This window comes from Pelobates fuscus, chromosome 12 (assembly GCF_036172605.1).
Source record: "Pelobates fuscus isolate aPelFus1 chromosome 12, aPelFus1.pri, whole genome shotgun sequence".
Classification (NCBI taxonomy): Eukaryota; Metazoa; Chordata; class Amphibia; order Anura; family Pelobatidae; genus Pelobates; species Pelobates fuscus.
In genome coordinates, this window is record NC_086328.1 from 113913835 (window position 1) to 113938602 (window position 24768).

A 24768-nucleotide genomic window follows, 5' to 3' on the forward strand; every position below is an offset into this window, starting at 1 on the left:
CCTAAGTATGTTTATTTAATTGCCTGTTTGAAATTATCTACTGCCACCGTGTTTCCTGCTACCGTGCCTCTTTGCTGTACCAATCGCAGCCTTTAAATGTGTAAAAATATTAAGGGCTTTTGGGAAAGAAAAGTGAAACTTTAGCATGGTGGTTTTAGAGTCATTTCCTGAGCAAATGGTTCATATGTTGATGAGGGTTACTCACCAAACACTGAATTGTGAACAAATTGAAAAACAAACTGCACGCTGTCATTTTTTGCAAATCAACTGATTAAGCTTAAGTTTTACAATTATTATTATTATTATTATTTTTATTCTCTACAATTTGAGTTTTAGTGAATAATCTTGCAAGCAGCGAGTTTTGTCATGTTAGCAACCAACCTGCTATTATTTGATATTTTAGCCCGAATGTTAATGCCAACACAAGTGACAGGTTAGTGAGTACGCCCTAAAATTTAACGCTGGGCTATTGACTAAAAAGCGATAATTAAAGTGAAAGCAAATTGCTTTTTCAAATTTAAAGGTAGCAGAATCCGAAGCACAGCTGACTTACAGAATTTTTCTAGTTTGGCTATTTTGACTATAATTTTTAAGTTCATTTTAGTAAAATACTCTGTAAATATATTCCTATGTGTTGCCAGGACTCTATTATCTACAAGCCGGCCTACCACGTGATTATTTACCAAAGTCTGAAATGTTGGGAAGTGAATTTAAAATTTTAGGTCAAAATATATATTTGTCACCTTTTTTCAATTCAGCTCTTTCAATCTAGAATATCATTAAAAAGTCACATTTCATCCCCAACAATTCCAATTCACTGGTGAATAACCCTGGGGTTTTTATAAAACCACTTCCCTCTAAAGCACAGTCCCATATATTGGCCCCTACTTGTCAGTCCAACTATCTGTTACATGGAGGAAGATGGATTCACCTATACTTGTGGAGATGGATTATTTCGAAAAAATTTAAGAGCCTGGACAATGGCTATACCCGTTGTCACGTGATTTTGGCAAATGGCACAATTTTGTTAAGGATTTAGGATTAAGGGCTGGTCATTATCAGCCCATCCAGGCATGCTATATTTGCATAACCCCTCATTATGCATGCATAGCAGTGGGGGGACAGGAGGGGCTGGTATTTGACTCACCAGTGGTTTATCTGAGGTCATTGGGATTCCCCTTTCCATTTCTGGATCTATTTTTTCTCTACGCCACATGGAGCACTGTGAGATTAAAGAGTGTCTGGGGGTTTGTTTTGTCTTCCGGGAGACATGGTGGAGTGGAATCATTAACCCCAAATACAGACCAATATTATTGAAGACAAGAAGAATTATAAAGTACAAATCCACCTTCTGTCCAGAATTATCAAAATAATACTTTGTAAAGGTTAGGATCTGTAGGTGCCAAATTCATGGGTACCCCCATCCTAAAATAATCCAGTTGTCTAAAACATGTCTAAAAGTTAATTTTTCACTCCTGACCTCTGCCCCCCAAAAATAAATAAATAAATTCAAATACTATATGTCAAATGTAAAAGTATATCGCAAAATATCTAAAAAGGAAAAAAAAAAATCTGTAGTCTAGGCATTCCTTGTAGAGATGTGTCTATAGACTGCATAGGGAAAGGTCCGATCCCTGTTAACGTGAGTGCAGTCAGTATACGGTGAATTCTACTCCTCAGGAGCCAATTCTAAGCAGTATAAAGAGTTCCAGGGATTTAATGCAAACATAAGCGTCTGTTTTATTAGCTAAGCAGACACAATCGTGACAAAATGTAAAAAAGTTTAAGCCCTTATCCTTAGAAAATAGAAGAAGATACGGACTTTAACATTGATGTGGGCTATATATATTGTAATGTGATATTGTATATGTATTACATGTAATAAATGGGAAAATAAATACATTTAGCATGTGTTCTGTTACATATAGGATATGATGCAGTGCTTATGGAATTATTTTATTAACCCTTCCTCTCTCCTATCACCTGACATTAGCATTCAGCTTATTATCAACAGAGTGTTTTGTTGTATCAGCTAAGAAGGACTAGAGGTTAAGTAACATAGCAGTAATTCTGGTGAAAGTCTTATTAGAACAAAGAATGGAATCAGGATTTGACAGGGTACAATCTATATTGAGGGAGAGCTCTTTCTCCCTCCAGTGGTGACTTCCAATATTACAATCTATGGTCCCCACATCTTACTGCCAATACCCAGGTTGAGTGACCTCTAGGAAATCATATAATTTCACACACTGTGGAGGTTATTGCCTACAGATATAGTAAAACAGCTAATCAGTCACACAGTCACTACAGGCATTGAGCTATGAGCCAATCACATCATACCTCTTGGCAGAGATTAAAACATTCTGAGCATCACATTTCACTATACCAACTTCATTAATAAACCACAATATTTAATAAATAAATAAATACATACAATACCTTTGCTTAAATGTATTTTTTTTTTATTAGTCAATGGATTTCTCCAGGGAGAGTTATGTCTCCCTCTTGTGGCAATGTCTAATATTCCAGCGCTAATTGGGTTTAAAATTGTAAAAACAAAACAAATATTTGGCTTCATTCTGCTCACGATAGTGCAAAGTTCCAAAGGCTTGCAGGCAGCTGAGTCCAATCATTTTAGGTTATTCTCTGTGGTCGCTCTGCATATTGTTGTACACACAACATTCTCTTTTCACACAGTCTCATTTCTCTAGTGACAATCAATATTGTAATGTTTCCAGATATCCACGGTTTTGTATTGGGCAGTAAAAGGCATGTTTAACATGTGGAAGACACCCATTTTATCCACTAGTAAACCAGACAAGTCAGGCATTGGATTGTAAGAATCCATTTTTTGGCACAGCTATGATGTTGTCTGACTACACACAAGCCCCTTGTTTCATTACAAATGTGCTGCGAGTTTGTATTAACTCAAGTAGCTCTTAAAGTTTACCATTGTTAAACACAAATAAACACATATGTTACATGCTTGCCAAACTGAGGAGAGAGACTTGGGGACCCAGGGGAAAATTGAGTCATTTGGCTAATAGAATGGCTAGCTAAGCCCTTATTGTGTACACGAGCCTATCACTAGGCTGGTGAGATAGCTCAGTGGGCTAATGTGTCTTCAGTAGAATCTGTTCAACCGTTGGGTTGTAAATCCCAGCAGCGTTGACTCAGCCCTTCATCCTTCTGATGAAATGAGTACCATTCAATTGGTTAATAGTAACAACCCCTGGATGTTGGGCTAAGGTAACATCCCCAGGATGTTCTTGAAAACCAGAGTAATCTGAATGTACCTTTCCTGGTTATATACTTTGTTATTATTAATATCAAATATTAATGAAAATGAATGGCTTAATGAATAAACCTCATCTGTTATAACATTCCACTTCCCCCGCAGTTTTTAAAGTCAGGGGAGGTCTGCAAATACTTATATCTGGGTCCAAGTTGACAAAATTGGGGACTAATAGAAAAATGGGCCAAAGATCTAAACATGGGGCAATTACCATGGAGGCTAAATTAAACAATGTTTCAATTTCTCTTATTTATTTACATTGTTTGCCCTGGCTATGCCTTGTCTGAACATGATTAGAGTGTCATTTGAAAAATCTTTATTATAAATTTAAAATAAATCAGAGCATCTTGTGAAATAAAAAGTTAAAGCAAGTTATAGGTAATTTTTAAAATGAAAGTTGCAGAAGTAATGACTGTCTACATACTATTTATTAACAAGGTTTTATGCTGACATGTCCCCACATGTTGCCCATGGTCTTGCCATATTGCTATGGGTCTGCTCTTCCAAGTGCACACTATTCTTGTCCCAGTTCTCTTAAGTTATTTATATATATTTATATGTCATTGTAGTTGATAGGGTAACCCTAGGTCGGAGCTCTGGTGTAAATAGAGATACATGTTTCATCAACACCAGTTGTGATAGGATAAAAAGCAATTCCATTGGTTGGAAATAGTCCAAAGACTAGAGAATTAATTTTGTCCAATCGTCTTCCTAGCATTGAAACAAACTAGCGTGGTGTTTCCAGTCTAAAAGAGCTGTGGCGCCCTATATACCCAACTGCACCCTCCAAGCTAAAGGCTGGTTTAAAGGTTGGGGATACTACACTGAACAAAATTATAAACGCAACACTTTTGTTTTTGCCCCCATTTTTCATGAGCTGAACTCAAAGATCTAAGACTTTTTCTATGTGCACAAAAGGCCTATTTCTCTCAATTATTGTACACAAATCTGTCTAAATTTGTGTTAGTGAGCACTTCTCCTTTGCCGTCAACCTCACAGGTGTGGCATATCAAGATGCTGATTAGATAGCCTTAGGCTGGCCACAATAAAAGGCCACTCTAAAATGTGCAGTTTTATCACACAGCACAATGCCACAGATGTCGCAAGTTTTGAGGGAGCGTGCAATTGGCATGCTGACTACAGGAATGTCCACCAGAGCTGTTGCCCATGAATTGAATGTTCATTTCTCTACCATAAGCCATCTCCAAAAGAGTTTCAGAGAATTTGGCACTACATCCAACCAGCCTCACAACTGCAGACCACGTGTAACCACACCAGCCCAGGACCTCCACATCCAGCATCTTCACCTCCAAGATCGTCTGAGAGCAGCCATCCGGACAGCTGCTGCAACAATCGGTTTGCATAACCAAGAATTTCTGCACAAACTGTCAGAAACCGTCTCAGGGAAGCTCATCTGCATGCTTGTTGTCCTCATCAGGGTCTCGACCTGCCTGCAATTCGTCGTCGAACATATTTACAACATATTTATATAGTACAATCCAACTAATTGTATCCAACTACCTCGAGTATTGTGTCCTGGCACCAATTGTACCCATCATACACACAAATCAAGTGCCCATACTTCCAAGTTCAAGTACCAAAGGGATGTCTAGCGCCCATTCAATATGTGTTCCTAATTACAAATAAACACTACCCACTCTTACTCTCTTACACATACAGGAGCATGAGAGATTTTGAGGGGTACCTATAAACCAGAAATGCAGTTTTAAGGAAACAAAAATAGGCAGCCATTCAAATATAAATACATCCTCAAGTGGGTCTAAAAAAAAATAAAACCAACCACAAAAACAAATTCCAGCAACTTCATGTCATACTAAGTGTTTAATTCAGAGTAAACATAGCTCCACTACCTTATATCAGAAGACCCAATACGATTGGCTAGTCTGCTCCAGCCGATTACATTGAAATAAAAGGAGCAAAATGATTGGCCTAAACATCGCAGATTTACTCTGTCAGCGTTGATGAAAGGACAGCCATCGTCAGAAACAAGATTATATAACCCGAGCTTTGCTGTGTGAACTGGTTGCAGTAGGTGACTCTACTATTGACTTGCTTTAAGTGAACTGCGGACCTGGATGAAATAGTTTTTTTACATTAACAGTTATTTCACATAGTGACTCGCCAGTTGGTTGCAAAGATGGCGCAAGTCAATGTTTGAAGGACATACTGCATTATTTTTTAATCTATTTGGTGGCAGAGAAGAAGAGAGTCTGCTTTGTTCTTTGTTTCAGAGAAAAACGTGTTCGCAGATTGTCAAGCATCAATGAAGCTGTATTCTTGTAGACGGTATCTGTCTCCTGCACATGTGCCAGTCAAACACTGTGTCCCATTCACATCTAATTAATTGAATAAACTGAAGGAACAATATCGAGTGCTCTTCAGAGTTCCACAATGCAACATGTATGGCCAGTTTCTAAGATACCAGCGTCGTTAAAGGCCCAAAGTTGACAATAGAAAAATAACACTGACACGTTAGAGGGATGGGTTCTGAAACGGGGCTAGACAAATATCGCAGACTAGTTAAAAGGGATGGAATCTGAAACAGGGCTATGGTTCCGTTGTCATGGGAACTACCTGTGCCTCTTAGAAGGTAGACGAAATTCTGATGAAGAATGCCCGTGTCATGTACCAGACACTTGTGTGCTCCATAACTCATTTATCTGACATGTCAATGTGTAATAATGCATGTTGGAAATGTTTTCAAAAAGAGACATTGACGTGCACCATCTGTTCATTCAGATTGCAGGGATTATTTCAAAGAGGGACAAGCCGATGTATAATAAAAGTAATGATATCCTCATTACTGGATTTGATTGGCAGGTAATTAGCTCTTTTTTAATGAAACACCGGTTATCTAAATTCCAAACTAATGGATTTTTAAAATTGAGCATTTTGTGTACATTTAAAGGGGTAGTTATTTTTTTGCCTGTGTGGTTAAGACCGACAAATTGCAAGGTTTGATAGTGGTACTGCTAGAACACTTACAGTGTGGTGTCTTCTGATTTCAAAGGAAGACAAGGCCAGTGGGCGCAGAAACGTGTACTCAATGCATTGCGAGTGATATCTGAGGTCAACTATGAGTCCAGAGAGGTTGTGTTATATATGATCACCATACAGACACTTATCAGATCTCCAGTTGGGTCTCACAAAAACATTTTTATGTTTTCTCCTGAAAAAAAAGTTCATGAGAACTGTAGTCAACTACAGTTCGGCAGAATATGTTGTAACTATAGTACAATGATCCTCACTTACCGCTCGGGTTCTGTTCTTACGACTCGGTCGTGATATGAATTGGTCGGTAAGTGAGGATGCCCTAAAGAGCATACACTAGAGAGCAAGTTCTGATTTTTTTTTTTAAAAACAAATTTAAATATTCTCTAAATTGTGGTGGTGATTACTCAACATTATTAGTACAATGGACTGCAAATATCACACATGGCAGCGACCCTGTAATGAAGTGGATGTTGTGGGTGAAGACATTTATAATATTATAGATTATGGTAATTTCTTAATGGTTATCAGCATACTTACTCTGATTAATTTAATATTTCCCATAGCACCAGTTTCACAGAGCACCCTGTAGTGGAATCATCTCTATGTAACAAATATTGAAGTTTTTAAATTTCTAAAAATAATGATTAGTACATTGCATCTCCCTGGCTGATCATATCCTTTTATGGTTCCGGTTACTCAACAAGGCATTTCATCACGGTTTACTGTTTTATGGCGTTGACCTTTAACATGTTTTTCATGTTTAACATGTATTCGTACCCTAACCCTTGCTCATTACCTGGCTACTTACAGGGACAATCCAGAAGCCTAAATTACTTTATCTTGCTGAAGTGCTTTATGTGTGAAGGATGCTTTCTTTTTTTTTTCTTTTACAGAAGTGTAGATTTCAATAGAAATTGACACTTTTATAAACTATCCTTGTTACACCCAATCAGATAATAAATTCTTGGTTTGATAAGCTGTGTGGAGGTAAACGCAATAGCTATCAATTGCTCAGAGCACATGACTTGCAAAGACTTCTCATAGAGCTCCATTGGGAAGTCTGTGATTGGACAAACACAGAAAGTATGGGCGGGCTTGGAAGGGGCGTGCTTGCAAAGGCTGCAGAGAAGAAATTTGCATATTTTGCAAGCTATTTTTTATATATACCCCAATGAAACAATGCATAATTAAATGCATGCATGCTTTTATTTAGGATATATCTGCTAAACGTTTTTTTTATTTTTTTTATTTAGGCAGTGGATTGCCCCTTTTAAAATTCCATCATCCTGAACTCTGCTAGTTTACAGAATATGGTGAGTATACAGAATTTGCATAATTTACTGACTACAATTATCTGCTTTTGATCACCTGCTTTTATTCCTTCTTCAAAAGTTCTTAATGGAACTCTCTAAGCACCATAACCACTACAGCTTTTTTCAGTGAATTACCCTTACTAGGTTTAAAAGCCAGCTGTATCCATCACCCATCTGCATGCCAATCTAACTCAATTATTCCTTAGGAAGTATGCTCAGCATGCAGCAGTGAGAATCAATATAATATAGTTAGTATGATAAAAAAAAGTTATAGCATAGGTATAAGGCTATAAAAAGCATACATTTTTTTTTTTCGTGAGCTAGAAGAAAGGAGAGACCAGCTCATGTTTTGTTACAGTTTTAACTTTGCAGCTTGGTAGTGATGATGAAAAAAAATAAACTTGATATAAAAAAAATCAAAAATATAATTTAGGACAGAAAAACTGTAATTCTAATTATTTTTTTCTAATTTTACACAAAATGGTCTTCTAATTTTCTCGATTCCAGCGAAAATACAAAGGCTTGAAAATCTTTCAGTCTAAGACGACTTCACTGAAAAAAAAAATCACAGTATTATAAAAATGACATTGTGCTACTGTTCAGACACACACACACACACACACACTTATTTATTATATACGGCCTGAGAAAATATGAAAATTGTGGAAAACTTGTTCTCCTGTTCTCCAATTAAAACTACTAGAGACCGTTGTAGAGGTATTTACTAGACTGAGGATTGTTGGGAAATCCAAGTGAATTCAAAGTAAATTTAAAAATGCAGATCAAAATAGCTGAATGGAAGCATTGTTGAAGAGAGAGGAGAGGAGGGGACATCCAGGCTTCGACATGCTGACGACGGACATATTTTATGCACAGGAGTAAACAAGTGAATATACAGTAGTAAAATGCGTGTGGTAGCCAAGAAATAGCTACAGACCACCAAGTGGGAACCCCTTATACCACTTATACAGAAATATTAGAAATACATACAATTGGTGGAACACACGTCTGATGATTCTAGGAAATAGAACAGAATGGCATAGTATAATACTGTTTAGTAGAGATATATATGAAAAAAAATAGAGCAATATTACTCACAAGCCCAGAGCCAAATCAGCATATGGCTCTCATGGGAAGCGTGATGGGACGCTTAATAGGATGTCCCCATCCTTCTTCTTGTTGTTCCTTAAGGAACAACAAGAAGAAGGATGGGGACATCCTATTAAGCGTCCCATCACGCTTCCCATGAGAGCCATATGCTGATTTGGCTCTGGGCTTGTGAGTAATATTGCTCTATTTTTTTCATATTTTATGCACAGAATTGACATCTGGCAGTCCAGAATAGAGTTCTGGGCCCCGAATGTCACGTGTGCCGGGCACACAAATGCCTATATCTCAGTATGTGCAGGGTTTCAAGGACATACTGACTCCTACCATCATGACCACTTCTAAAAGTAGAAGTGGTTATGGTGGTTGGAATAACCTTTGAAAGAGTGACAAATAGTAAGCAGTGAACCCTAAAACTAAACCATGGAGACCCAGAATCTCCTGGGAAGAATAGATAATCAGAAGGATGGAAACCAACGTGGGAAGTCATCAGGTAGTAGGCACTTACCAAAATAGTAGTCAGCTCTGTAGCCGGGTTTGTTGAACCAACTATCGGTGTGGAACTGGAGCAGAAGAACATTTCCTGTGGACAGGATGGGCGGGATGTGATTGTCCCAGCACAATCTGCCCAGTTCTGGAGAGCTGGGTCTGCTTCCATCATTAATAATTAGATAATCATAAAGACAAGAGGTGGAAAACTCCAGATCTATGGTGGTAAAGTTCAGTACAATCTGAAGAAGACACAAGATTAATCAGTGATATATCATCAGCCGTGTGGAGAACACAACTCTGTTATTCCTACATTGACACAGTCACAGATATTACCATATATTACAGCTTGACAAAAAAAATATTTTTTCATGATAGTTTCCTAACTCTTTAAGGGAATTGCTTATTTTAAGCCAAAATAGATTAGTCGGCAAAATATCTGAGTTGTAGACATTTTGCAATTTGGCTATTGCAGTCTACTGTTTGCAATTACCTTGTCAATTCTCTATAATTCTTGGTTTTGCTTAGTGACAGATAAGGAATGCACAAATAAAATATGTTGTTTTAATGTATTGTAAAATCCACTAAAATCCACTTTATCCTTACCTACCCCCAGATAGGCCAATTGGTAACACTAGTCCTACATCAATAACTGATATTCACAAAACATTCATTTTTGCAGCAATAAGTCCCTTTGTATTACTGATCATTGTGAAATTAAATCACATTACATGTATCATTGTGGCCCCTTTGAGATCTATAATAGGGTTATTTACTATAATAGGATTATTTATTGAATACATAGTTAATTTCGAATTTTATGTCAAAATAGCTGAGATGGAAACATTCTCAAAGTCAGCTATGTGTCCACCTTGGGTATTCTGGCCTTACATTTTAAATTCACTTTGAATTCTCCGTTCAATGAATAACCCTTTACATTTCTTCTTACAGTCTTCTCACCTGATAGCCTACAGGAGCCCATATGGTGGAAATGCAATCTGCTTGGTTGGGGTACAGATTGGGGTAATCAGGAGATGTGATGGTACCTTCATCTTCCGTGTATGTTCCACCACAGGACACTGCAGAATTTAGCGTTGTTTGAAAATAAACAGATAGAGTTTAATAAGTCATTTATTGATTTGATTTTATTTTTCCTTATTTTGTTTATCATTATCTTAAAACATAAAAACCTATATCCTGGGTGATTTCATAAATATTACCACATTCTCTTTTAGATATTTGTACTGTGACCTAAATTTGATTGATTTTATTCCTGTTAAAAAACAGATTCTAAATAAATTGAAAAGTGTTGGTTGCAGGCAAGGCGAGTGTTCGAAAAGCAATGTATAGACCAAGTTGAATGTTCTCTGTATCATGGTCAATGTCATCGATATGAGATATAGGGGAGTATGGAGAAATATAGAAAAGTAAGAGGTGTGGTACAGGGAGAAGGATAGGAATATGGGGGTGTATGGGGAATATAGAGTGAAGTAAGAGGTAGGGTACATTTGCTCAAGGTAAATATTGCCAGGATTGCCAGATCAACCATGTTTTCCTGGACAAAGAAACCCTTAGTATTTCCATATTGTTTATAGAATTCATATGCTGAAAGAGATAAATCATTTAACTAATCAGGAACGTATCGCCATAATCTTGGGCATCACTTTTAATTTATTGCCCATTGTTTTGTAGACAAGAAAACATGGTGGATCTAGCAACCCAGTGTGTACCAAGATTTTTTATGTTTTATTTTACATTCATATAAGCAGCTTTGTATTTAGTGCGAGGCTGAAAGGCATTTGCCTTGGGTGGCACTTTCAGGGGGGGGGGCGGCAAAAAAAGCCTCCCCCAAAAGCCCTGGCAGATGCCTGGCCAGCCTCCTGTACTGGGGGTTGATATAGGAGGCAGGCTGCGAGGGAGCGCTGTCCCCTGACCTCTCCCTGAACAGCTTCCTTGCGCGCCCCACAGTGATGCCGGAATATGACATCACCCCGGCTCCTGCATCACTGAGAGGCGCACGAGGGAGCTGAGCAGAAGGATCAGAGCTCCCTCGCTGCCCGCCTCCACTGTGCACCTGCCAGCCAATCTGCAGCCAGCCCCACTGGGTGCATTGAAAAAAATAAAAAAAATTGTTAGTGTTTGATAATGAGTGTGTGTGTGTGTCTGTTAGTGAGAATATATGTGTGCCTGTTAGAGAGAGTGTGTGTCTGTTAGTGAGAGTGTGTGTCTGTCAGTGAGAGTGTATGTGTGTTTGTCAATGAGTGAGTGTGTATGTGTGTCTGTCACTGAGTGTATATGTGTTTGTCAGTGAGAGTGTATATGTGTTTGTCAGTAAGTGTGTATGTGTGTCTGTCAGTGTGTGTGTGTCTGTCACTTAGAGTCTGTCAGTGTGTGTATGTGTGTGTCAGTATGTGTATGCGTGTGTCAGTGTGTATATGCATATCTGTCACTGAGAATGTGTTTCTGTCAGTGTTTGTGTATGTCTGTCAGTGTGTGTGTGTGTGTATGTGTGTGTGTATGTCTGTCAATATGTGTGTGTTTTTCAGCTAGTGTGTGTCTGACACTGAATATGTATGTGTGTATCTGTCAGTGAGTATATGATTGTTTGACACTGAGTGAGTGTGCATCCATCAGTGAGTGTGCGTGAGTGTGTATGTGTATCTGTCAGTAAGTTAGTGTGTATGTGTGTGTGTCTGTCTGTCAGTGAGTGTATGTGTGTCTGTTGGTGAATGTGAGTGTGTGTGTAACTGTGAATGAGTGAGTGTTTATGTCTGTGTATGTTTCAGTGAAAGTGTGTGTTGTTTAAACAGTCAATGACGTGTGTTTGTCTGAGGGCGTGTGTCTGTCAGGCAAAGAGCATGTTGGTTTTAAGCAAATTTAGAATGGAGGAGGGTGTACCTGAGTTTTGTCATGCCTAGGGCAGCAAAAAAACAGAATACACCACTGCATATAACACAAAAATGTATTGATCACTCAATCATGAAGAATATTAATTTAACTTTAGCAAACTAAAACCGATGATAAATTAGGCTTAAATGATTGAAGAATGAAAAACATAGGGTAGGCTCCTAACCTCCTGATTGGAGGTTAGGAAGGCAAATATGTCCTATGTTAAGTTGTTCTGGGGTGGACTTGGCAGAGTTTAATTATATTCAGCAGAGAGATGGTCATTTAGCAAGTATAAATTAAGAACCTGAGCTGTAGGAAGCCTTAAAGCCAGCTGCTGTGACAGGTTCTTCATGGACAAACTCCACCAGCATGGCATTGGTGGAAGAAACCAGCAGAGGGATCTCTTGGTTGCCACAAGCCTTGTCCAAGAGCACAGGAAAATCCTTTGTACTACCATCATATACTGTGATGTAATAAGTGGAGCATCCAGCAGAGAGTGCCACATCAAATGTGTCAAAATCCAAGAGAACCTGCGGGTGGAAAAGAACTTTTAGGTTTATATACATTTTTTAATATAGTTAGTAACAATAATTGCAGCCTTGGATGTGGTTATACGGGACAATGCACAACCAAGCTATATAATAACTTTTATCCTGGTCAACTTATTTTAATATCAAACTTTCATTTAGCCTGAAAACTTCAACCTGACACCTTGGTTTGGGGTCCGTAAGAATAAGATACTTTTTAACTAAACCAGGATTACATGACTAGTTCATTGATAAATCCCAATGTACAGCTCTAAGGAATGTGATGGCGCTATAATAATAAAAATAATAAATAAAATGAAAAGCAATCAATAAATGGAGCCATAAAATAAGCACACAAGAGGATTCAGAATACATAAATATAACTATATATATAACCCCTCACCTATAGCAAGGTGAATGGTTAGAGTTAGGACCCACCTAGGGGGGTCTGCCTTGACGTTGGCAGGTGGGCTCATCCTCTCATGGCCATTGGAGGTAACTAAAAAACCTCCATTTGTTTAAAAATACATAGGGATTATGGAGAGAGCGCATGTAACTTGTTTTTCTTTGGTTTTTACTATATATTGGGGCTGATGTGTACTGTAGTCATTGCAGCCGCCCAGTGATGGGAGTGAGCGCAGGACTTATCTTTCTGCATTTGTATATATATAACTATTGACTTTCACGCAGACCTTTAAGCCCAAATTGTTCAAGTTAGAGAAGGTCGGGGGAATTTTTGGCTCCTACCAATGTTAGCCCCCTCCTCCCCCGCCCCCCACCCTCCTCTTTTGTGTTTAACACATCGACTGAAAATCATACTTTTCTGTCAATTAACCTTAACTTCTGAAATATTAATTCAGTAATTGAGTGAGCGTGCCAGACGTACTACAAGAGGAATATCTGTGCTACCTAGTACTGGATATATTTTTCTCTAAAAGTTTATAGTTATAGTTGCTGCAATAAACTTCCCCACTAGAGGGGGCTGGTATAGCCTTTTTACATTCATTTTCTTCTATTCCTCTATCTGTTACTAGTTCTCAAAAGTCATAATTGCTGGACTATGTCTAGCCCTACTGGAGACATGTAGATCTTCAAGATTTATTTTCTCTTCTTCTTTTCTTTTTTCCAAAAATGCTCCGTTCCAATTCCACGTCCTACAGAGCTATTCGTCAAATTTGTGTAATGTTTGAAATCACCTTTTTGTCCACTCTTATAAGCCAAACACAGCTGGTTGCTTCTGAATATGCAGACAAGTAATTTTCAGAGTCTAGAGACCCACTGTACCCTGATAACAGGAAACCGCAATGTTCTGAAAAGGGAAGCAATATCGTAAGTCAAGAGGGGGTCAGTGAACCAGTGATGTAATATAGTGCTCAGTGCGTAATAATACTGATCAGTGTGTTTTGTGCCTCCCATGCTTTGCACGTATGTAGTATGCATAAATGTCAATTTTCATATAGAATCTAGCAACAAGTATTCCGATTTTTTTTTTTTAAATGTGTGTTGTGTCCAAGCACTAAAAGTTGTACAACGGAGAAAAAAATAAATTAAAATGAGTGAGATTTACAACTAAATGAGAAAAGAATGTTAAAAAAAAAAAAAAAAAACACCAAAATTAATTTAAATAGGAAAAACATTTGCATGGAGGAATTTGAGCAATGGTTTTGCTGATGATATTATTAGGATAAAAACTATTTAACCCTGCCTGGGTCTAGCCGCAGATTAAGCGCATGCAGTTGGGCACTTACGGCAATTGTACAACTTGTTGATCCTTGAAACATCAAGTGGGCTAAGTCCATATCTTTGCCCAGTTTCTACACTTGGGTCAGGTTTGGGAATAAGGGTTGCCTGTCCGGATGTGTTAGTATATGCATACCTGAAACATAAAGACTAGTTAAATTAGTGATATGTCAGTGATATTGTTCAATCGTTCATTGCAAATGAATTTCACACATCCACAGACCGTGGTTTATGGTAATAGTTACTGATGGCAAGAAAGTAAACACTAGGTAGTAAACTATGTTTCTGGAAGAGCATGTCTGGCTCACCCCTGTCTTGAAGAAAGGACATTTTACCTACAGCAGAAGAAGTAAAATATACACTACACACACTGCCCCACAAACACTGCCCCCATACACACACTACACACACTGTCCCACAAACACTGCCCCCATACACACACTACACACACTGTCCCACAAACACTGCCCCCATACACACACTACACACACTGTCCCACAAACACTGCCCCCATACACACACTACACACACTGCCCCACAAACACTGCCCCCCATACACACAGTGCCCCACAAACACTGCCCCCATAAGAGGGGGGTCAATAGGATTTCCTTATTGCAAAGCATTTAAACAATGCTTTCCTATGGGGATTCCGGTGACGCTGGAAGTCCTTATGCATAGCGTGAGGACTTCCAGCATCAGTTAGGTGACCAAAAGTCACCTAACGACCTGGAAGTCACTCTTGTGGTTGTCTGATAGAAAGTCACTAAAGGTGGAGTTAACCCGTAAAGCTTATTATTGCAGTTGATAAAAATCTGCAATAATTAGCTTTGCAAGGTTAAGGGACCCGGGACACAGCACCCAGACAACTTCAATGAGCTGAGGTGGTCTGGGTGCTTACAGTGTCCCTTTAAGGTGAACAAGTGCGTAAAATAAAATAAAGAAATAAAATATTGACAAGGTCTAATAATGTATATATTAAGTAGCAGAGTTGCTGTTTCTTTTGGCATGTATAGGTTTTCCCAATAAAGTGTTCAAAGTGTACCTCTCATGTATCCATGGTACTTATTTAGCTCTAGAATGTTTGCTTTACTTACTATACTCCGATAGCTATAAGAAAGCAATAAAACTCTGAAAACCACTTACTTTCCATAATGCATTACTGAAGAGTAATCGTAGGGTAGACCCATGTTGTCTGTTTCCATTTTCTCAAAGTTGACCCTGTCTTCTGCATTTCAAAAAATATATACGTTTTTACTTATAGCACAAAGAAAGAAAAATAAATATACACACACATTCTTTTTTTACAGATATCAGATCTGCCACAGTATTTAGCTGATCGCTTGTTTCAGGCTGATTAGATTTTGAGTTTCTGTAGTGTTTCATACCATCGTTTATGTACTCCCATTTGACATCAATGTAGTCATCTCTGTCACTGCGACTTTGTTCGTGGTAAAATCCCAAGGCGTGTTGAACTTCATGCTGAATGACACCTCTTGCCATACATCCAGACTTCATCACCGATAGAAATTGAGCTCCACCAACCTTACCGATGGAAGACCAACACCTGAAACAGAGATCAACATGTGAGCATGGATTTCTAAAAAAAATTCTGCTGTATAAGAAGAAAGGTTATATTTAAAAGTTTACTGTAATATTTCATGGTTTGGGTCCGAAAGACAGAATATGCTTACTTAACATTTTTGGCCTTTGGGGTAAAAATCGTAACATTTGATACATTTATTATGGATTTACATATAACTTAGAGAACTCTCTTAGATTTTAACTACTGGTGGATATATGTTGCTATATTTAGACATTTTCATCTATTTCCCAGTTGATGAAGGAACAATAGAATAGAGTCAGTCCACTCCTAAAAGTCCAGAAATTAGTCATCATTACAGTGTAGCTCACCCGTTTCCAGAGCCTATTTCTAGATAGTCTTCTTCTGTTGAGCGTTCTACTAGGTGGACACAGGTCAATGTGGAAAAGTCCAGAAGCACGTGGTGGATAAATCTCTGCTCATCATCACCTGAGTTTGGAGAGTAAAAAACAATGATCACAATGGGTTAAAATACAATCACATACCTAGCTGCTAAGTAGGGTCCAACACAATGTTATTGCAGAAGTGTAGTCAACCTTTGTTTTAACAGGATACTCCCAGAATGCATTTTCAATATCTAAGAATAGCTAGCTAATACTCTAGAAAGATAGTCCATAATCATAGACCTTTGTCTTCTAATTTTTAAATAAACAATGGAATAGAGAATTATTTTCTTTCATAAATTATTTGATGGCACGTGGGTATCTTCCTTTACTGTTTATGTTTTTTTTAACTAATTATTTCCATGGATTTCATTAAAAAAAGTAAGATTTATGGAAATTTCTAATTTGGAGATTTGATTTATGAATAGGAGAGTTACCCTACTAACCTATATCTAGCCACTCTGCAAAAAGTGCAGTTTGTTTCTAAAAAAAAAAAACAAAAAAAAAAAAAACATGTATTTGATAGTCCAGGATGAGGTTCAATCCTCCCAGTGTCCTTGGCAAACCTTGAAAAGTAACCGATGACAGATTGCAAGCTCCTTGGATAGTATTTGGGATCTAAAACAAAATGCAAGCTCTTTTATTTCAGGACTGATCTATACCTTTTAATTCGTGTTGGTCTATATTAGAGCCACAGTGGTGCCTTGAATACCATTGAGTCCTTGGCACCAGCTTTCCATTTGGCCTTTGGAATTGTCGACCATGGATGGAAGGATGGGTGGATGAATGGGTGGATAAATGGAGCAAAGGATGGATGGAAAGATGGGTGGATGGAATGAAAGATGAGTGGATGGATGGGTGGATAATGTATGGATGGGTGGATGATGGATGGATGAGTGGATGGTTGTGTGGATGGATTGATGGATTGTGGATAGGTCAATGGATGTATGGATACGTAAATGGATAGATGAGTGGATGGATGGGTGGGTGGATATGTGGATACATGGATGGATGGGTGGATGAAAGGGTGTGTGGAAGAATGGGTGGACACATGGATAGGTGGATGGGTGGGAGTGTGGACGGATGGATGGATGAATGGGTGGGTGTGTGGATGGCTGGGTTGATGGAAGGATTGATGAATGGGTTGAGTGAAGAGTAGATGGATGCATGGATGGCTGGGTGGATACATCGATGGGTGCATGGGTTGATGTGTAGATGGATGAATGGAATGTACTGCTAGGGGTTTAATTAAAAAAATGCTAAGAAGTATTCTTTTTGGGATCCAATATCCCAGAAAATGCCAGTAAGAATAATTGAGTTGATTATTATAAGGTTTAATGTGTCTACAGTGGTTTGGAATACATTTTAAGACAAAAAAATGTGTCCTTTGTGTTGTGCAGGTAATTAAAAAGTTCATGTTTTACTGTGAGTGAGTACAGCTTTCAAAATGAAGGAAATGGGAAAAGTAGGCTATATTTTTCCTTGGCAAACCTTGAAAAGTAACCGATGACAGATTGCAAGCTCCTTGGATAGTATTTGGGATCTAAAACAAAATGCAAGCTCTTTTATTTCAGGACTGATCTATACCTTTTAATTCGTGTTGGTCTATATTAGAGCCACAGTGGTGCCTTGAATACCATTGAGTCCTTGGCACCAGCTTTCCATTTGGCCTTTGGAATTGTCGACCATGGATGGAAGGATGGGTGGATGAATGGAGGGAAGGATGGATGGAAAGATGGGTGGATGGAATGAAAGATGAGTGGATGGATGGGTGGATAATGTATGGATGGGTGGATGATGGATGGATGAGTGGATGGTTGTGTGGATGGATTGATGGATTGTGAATAGGTCAATGGATGTATGGATACATAAATGGATAGATGAGTGGATGGATGGGTGGGTGGATATGTGGATACATGGATGGATGGGTGGATGAAAGGATGTGTGGATGAATGGGTGGACACATGGATAGGTGGATGGATGATGGATGGTTGTGTGGATGGATTGATGGATTGTGGATAGATCAATAGATGTATGGATACATAAATGGATAGATGAGTGGATGGATGGGTGGGTGGATATGTGGATACATGGATGGATGGGTGGATGAAAGGGTGTGTGGAAGAATGGGTAAACACATGGATAGGTGGATGGGTGGGAGTGTGGATGGATGGATGGATGAATGGGTGGGTGTGTGGATGGCTGGGTCGATGGAAGGATGAATGGAATGTAGTGCTAGGGGTTTAATTAAAAAAAAATGCTAAGAAGTATTCTTTTTGGGACCCAATATCCCAGAAAATGCCAGTAAGAATAATTGAGTTAATTATTATAAGGTTTAACGTGTCTACAGTGGTTTGGAATACATTTTAAGACAAAAAATGTGTCCTTTGTGTTGTGCAGGTAATTAAAAAGTTCATGTTTTACTGTGAGTGAGTACAGCTTTCAAAATGAAGGAAAATGGGAAAAGTAGGCTATATTTTTCTAATGTATCTATTTAGAATTAAAATTAGCAGTTCATTGTTAATTCTATGCATTTCTTGGCTTAGTGAAAAAACTCTAAAATGAATTCACAAACCTCGTATGTTTGTCACTGGGTCTTATTTGCTAAAATGTGCTCTACAGTGAGCATTTAAATTGCAAAATTTTGGTAAAAAATAGTCGAATTGGAAATATTCTTGAACTTGACTATTTTTCCAGTTTTCTGAGTTTTTTTCAAAGTATTTTCTAACCATGGTAAATTCTCTACAATTGCAAGCATGGCGAATAGCACCCAAAATAATGATTTTGTGCCCCAATAATTAGAGAAAAGCACAGAGAAATAAATAGAAAGTCCATAGAATTTTGAGACAGATATCAATTTTGGCAACACTCTATATATAGAAGCCAGTGTTTTGTGTTTGTAGTTATTTATAAAGCACGTTCTTATCTAATGCTAACAGTTTGGCTGCTCCAATGTTAGTTTGGCCTTCATGGACCTGATTAGGGACACCTGCTGCAAACTCCACACTCACTGTAATCAGTAGACAAGCTGTAAGGGACTTTAACTGTTCCATCTGCAGATTTTGTCCACAGGCAGTCAACACACTTCGAGGCACTATAACCGTTATTTAAGTTCATGACTATGTCTCCATGGTAAAGAGTCATTGTGCTACCTACCGAGAGAGAAAGAGAGTTTAGGCAGATATAATACCTTCACAAGTCTTCTAAGATTTGAAGTCCCGTGCAGAATGATCAATTATAGGTAACTACTGGCCACATTACATATATTTGGATGAACACATTTTCAACATTCCATCTTGAATTAATGAACATTCTTCTGAAAAGACTTACATTGAGAAACTCAACAGTCGACCATTATACATGTATATGTATCCACCTATTGACCTAATTATTTCCATCTGCGATAGAGTTCCATTTAAGTCAGCCAAAAGAATGACATCATTTTTTTTGCCAAATATGTTTTAGGAATAGGGCCAACATATGTGTGTTTTCTTACATTCCCAGTGAGCTGTATTAAGATTCCTATGGGATGGGTGAGTTCTCAGAACCAACTCTATACAAATCGTAACAACACCGGTTAGCAAAAAATCAAAATGGCTGACCAGATCCAGAGTATTGAAAACCTTAACATTTACAAGACAGCTACATGGAACTGGTTCACAGGAGGAACAACAGACTAACGAGATTTGTACTGAACAGAGCTTACTCATTACATTCTCAGAGCGATCACGCATCCCATATACTGTATTTGGGGATGTTCTCATTACAAAGGTCCTTCAAGTTATCAAAGAAAACAGCATTACCTTTGTTGATTTTTAGGATTTGGGAGAAAACATCATCTGTGATCTCTTCTCCCTCATAGCCAGTGTCGAGCGATAGGGTTGAGTGACCTGAAAGATATACAGAGCTATTAAGAGTAAGACACACAACCTCTGTCACTGCGAAGTGTGAGACATTATAACCTTTAATAAATATCCAAAGGTACAAACGCAGTTTCTCACTGGGAGAAAGTAAGAGAGACATACATTCTCCTAGATTTCAGAACAGACTCTAATGGGGATCTTTATAAAAATATTTCTGTGAGAGAGCTGGTATAATTCTAATGCATTTATTATAGTTTCGCTTACGTATGAAATAATTCTCTGCAGACATAAGCAGCGGTGTGCACCAAAATGATCTAACTGTTTTGCAGAATTTGGTTGCGGACAATGTATATAAATATGTAAGAATAGTGCAATACTTTTGCCATTTAGTGCCACTTAGTGCCATTTTATATGTCTCTATATTATAAAACAATTTTACAGAGTCTTGCATACTAAAATGAGGATAAGTTGCTTAACTGATCAACATACAGATTTATAGAAACAATACTAACTTTGGAGTTTATACCCAACACACAGAATGAAAATTCCTTTAGAAAAATAGAGACGGATAAAAATGTCCCTAAACCGGTCCTTAGAATAGCCGGACAGGTAGAATAAAGACAAGGAGAAAGGAATGACAGAACAAGCTAAGGTCAAGGGACGCCAGAAAATCACAAATACGAGCGGCAGAGCCGAGTAAAGGGAACCAGAAAAACAGAATAATCAAGAGAAAGCCAGGTCAATGCCAAAATACAATAAACAGACAGAGGAATGCGCTATTGGGACAACAGAAACTCTAGGAACCACAACAGGGCACTGTGCCTTGGGTGAACTGTGATTTTTTTTTTATGTTTGGGGTGTGGTTAGCATAAGCATGCCCCCAAAACGTGAGAGTACACTGAGCTCTGGTTCTTAGAGCTCTATTGACATCATGACACTGGCTCACGTGTACCGCGTCATAAAAAGGGGCGGGCACACAGGGGCGAGCGTCCAGGAGGCTGATGAAAGCGGCAGTCCGCTTGGTCAGACCCTGGATACCTATTAACTGTTCAAGTTCTGGTGAAACAGTCTTGATATGGGATTCCTGATTGTTAATCCTTATATCACTTATGCTTTGAACCCTCTTGTTACCAAATTCTCATCTCCAGGTGTTGGAAGGTATGGCCTAGTTTGGGAGAAGGCTAATCACCTTGAAGCTATGTTATGCTATAGGAACACGTGACTACACATTGCCAATAAAAATACCTATTTATCAACAATGAACATATACAGTATTGGATGTCCTTTGATACTTTGAGGGTACTTTTTACTTGCAGTCAATAACTTTCAAATGATGCACCTGTATCCACTCAGGGGATCATGGGATGTAGAGTTCATTTGCATAAAATGGCACAGTCCATCTCTTGATTTATGTAGGAAGGTCCTGTGAATCTATCACCTCATGTAAAACTGCAATAGGGATTTGTGAGATGTGTAAACATATTTCTTAACAATTTCCTAATAGTTTATTTTTCACAGCTGTTGAATTTTTTTTTTAAATTTTTGAATCATAGATACACTGTAACACTATTTAAACATATATCTGTACACATCAACACCCACTCACCATTTCCAGGGGCTCTCTTTACCAGCTGTAAATACAAGAGGGCACAGATGTTAGAAATTCTGAGAAGCCGAGGAAATCAAACACTAAATCCAAATAAATGACTAATGCAACCCAAATATAATGAATAGACGGTAATGATGTTGACATGTAGATTGTTGGAAATGATGTTGACATGTACATTTTAATGTGCAGATTATCAGCATATACAGATATATAAAAATGTCACCAATAGATGCAGGGCATGTGTAAGGCAATCAGAACAGATAGAGAGACACCTTATTATTACTATTATTATTATTATTATTATTGCCATTTATATAGCGCCAACAGATTCCGTTGCGCTTTACAATATTATGAGAGGGAGGATTTAATTATAAATAGGACAATTACAAGAAAACTTACAGGAACGATAGGTTGAAGAGGACCCTGCTCAAACGACCTTACAGTCTATAGGAGGTGGGGTATAAACCACAATAGGACAGGAAATAGCAATCATATAAGGTGGGAGTGAAGCAGGGCTGGAGGAGAGAGTAAAACGCTGCCCTTTAGGAGAGAGCAAGAGACAGGTATGTGAGGTAGAGGTTAGTCTGGGAGGCCATAACCTTTCTTAAAGAGATGGGTTTTAAGGCACTTCTTAAACGATTGAAAACTAGGGGAGAGTCTGATGGTGGTAGGCAGGCTATTCCATAGGAAGAGAGCTGCCCGCGAGAAGTCCTGCAAGCGTGAGTTGGCCTTAATCATAGGCACAGGGAAAACGTTCAAAAGGCGAAGTATTTTTTTCATACAAATTTGTTACAAACACTAAATACATGTGTGCACAGTACTGCCTCACTAAATCCCATCAAATTGCCGTCTGAAATTATTTCAAGCAGGAAGTATACATTTGTAACTGTACAATGCCGCCATGTTTGGCGTGTTACTTTAAGGCACTCTGGTAGGTATAGATATCGATATATAGTACTGTATTGGCAAAATTACCAGCAAATATATTGATAAAAAAGTTGTATCTACGTGCAGGTTGTGTCTGCCTCTTTCAAACTATTTCTGACAGCCACCATCATTGCATCGTGTCTTTTGCTGAGAAACGTAAACTTATAAAATAACTTTTTAAGTTTGCATATGCATATTTTTTTAAAAACATGAAATACTCAGTTAGGGTAGATTAAAATGAGTGCTTTTTTATGTATTCTCTGTCACACAAGAACGTGTTAATTTTCTTATTAAAAATGTGAATACATGAACCATGAGATGTTAAGTTAGTTGCATCTTTATGTATTAAATCAGGGATGATGGACAACTGAAAAGGGAATGTTAATTTAAAACATATTAAGACAAAAAAAAAATGTGTTAAATATTTTCCAACTTTTTCCATTGCAGCGATTTTGGCCAAACGTTTCACTTTCTTTGTCAGTTCTCCAGAGTTCCCAATTTGGTGAATAAACATTGTGTATTATTTATTTGAAATATGAGTTAACCATCCATGAATGCCTCTTTTCTAGATTTTAAATGAATTCATTGATGCCTTCTTGTATATAAAGATTTTAAACAAAGGAAAAAAGACTATTTTTAAGAATTTGATTTTTTTTAAGGGTAAGCAACATCTTATCTGTTAGTCTTAATTTTAATCTATCTTTTTATCTTAAGCCACTGGCAATTTACCATCTAGTCTGCAGTGACACCGAATACAGATTGAGGGCAGGATATTGTTTGAGTGGTAGATAAGAGGTAATTTAAATTTCGTATCCCAAGTTAGACTTGTTTCATCTCATACACACCCAAACAGCTTGTAATTAGACGTTTGTTTTTTTTCTCCCTTTGGCAAATTTGCTGTTTCCTTTAAAAGATTTAAATGCAAGATTATTCAGTATAAGATTATCCACTATAGTGAGAAAGGTGGAGAACAGGAAATCTTTTAGGTCAAAACAGACAGAAATCGGAGGTAATTTCACTCCTACCCAGTTTTATATAGTTTTCATGATCTATTGTGGCTCAGTATTTCCAATTCTCCGTTGTTTAGAGAATAGACCTCAAAGGATTAAATCTTAATAAAGTAACATTAAAGTGCATTTCTTATCTTACAGCCAATACTGAGGACAGCAGAGGTACAATGACGAGAAAATGAAATATTATGTAACTAAAATCAGTGTAAAAATTCTAAAAATTCAAATGGAGATATTTTTACCATTACACTTAGCACTGCAATGGCGCTAGGTAGTTTTAAACACTAGAATGTTACAGGGTCAGATCTATGCCAAAAAGAGGCATTGATATTACTTGTCCCTTGTGCCAGGTATGACAATGAGTCATTATTAATAAAGTATTTGGAAGGCCTGATATGATGACCAGTGTTAATTAGTCTTCCGACTTCACCTTATTAATGTATGCTCCTGGATGAGCTTGCTTAATCCTTTCACTAACCCCTCAAGACCCTCCAGCTATGCAAGGACTACATTTTCCAGAATCCCTTGCCAACCTGTGTTGTCCCATAACAACTGGTCATGAAGACTGGACTCCCCCCTTGCCATGTGCTACAAAGTAGCAGACCCAGACCCATTATACAGCACATAAGTAAAGATATAGTTAGGGCTGACAATGGGCTCTCAGTGTGAAATCCAAAAATATGTTCACAATTGTCAGGTACAGAGAGAATGGAGGAACCCATTGTTGTGACTAAAGTCTTTCACTTACCGGGATCAGCTCAGTGGCTCCAATAAGACAGAACCACAAGAGGTACACTGGGTGCATTGTTGTAGCAATTTGACAGAATTTTCCAGTTGGACATCTCATGATAAATGATCAAGAACTTAGCAGAGGCTGATATTTTTATAGCAGTAATGAGAAAGGTTATATGCAGCCAGATCCAATGTGCCCGGGAGAGGTGACCTTGTTGATAAGGACACTGGGCTTAATTCCTAATGTGCAGATCATTTCTGCAGATAT

General features: G+C 38.0%; 1 protein-coding gene across 1 annotated transcript; it reads right to left on the reverse strand.

The window, feature by feature from the left end:
* Positions 1 to 8105: 8105 nt before the first annotated feature.
* On the reverse strand, positions 8106 to 24582 carry LOC134578784 (astacin-like metalloendopeptidase). Its single transcript, XM_063437821.1, has 13 exons — positions 24517 to 24582; positions 21829 to 21853; positions 20163 to 20249; positions 19371 to 19511; positions 16288 to 16405; positions 15762 to 15940; positions 15520 to 15601; positions 14384 to 14511; positions 13832 to 13944; positions 12413 to 12638; positions 10180 to 10298; positions 9239 to 9461; positions 8106 to 8175 (listed from the first exon to the last, which is right to left on the reverse strand). The coding sequence occupies exons 1-13, from the start codon at positions 24571 to 24573 to the stop codon at positions 8162 to 8164; spliced, it is 1512 nt and encodes a 503-aa protein (XP_063293891.1). The 5' UTR covers positions 24574 to 24582; the 3' UTR covers positions 8106 to 8161.
* Positions 24583 to 24768: the final 186 nt, after the last annotated feature.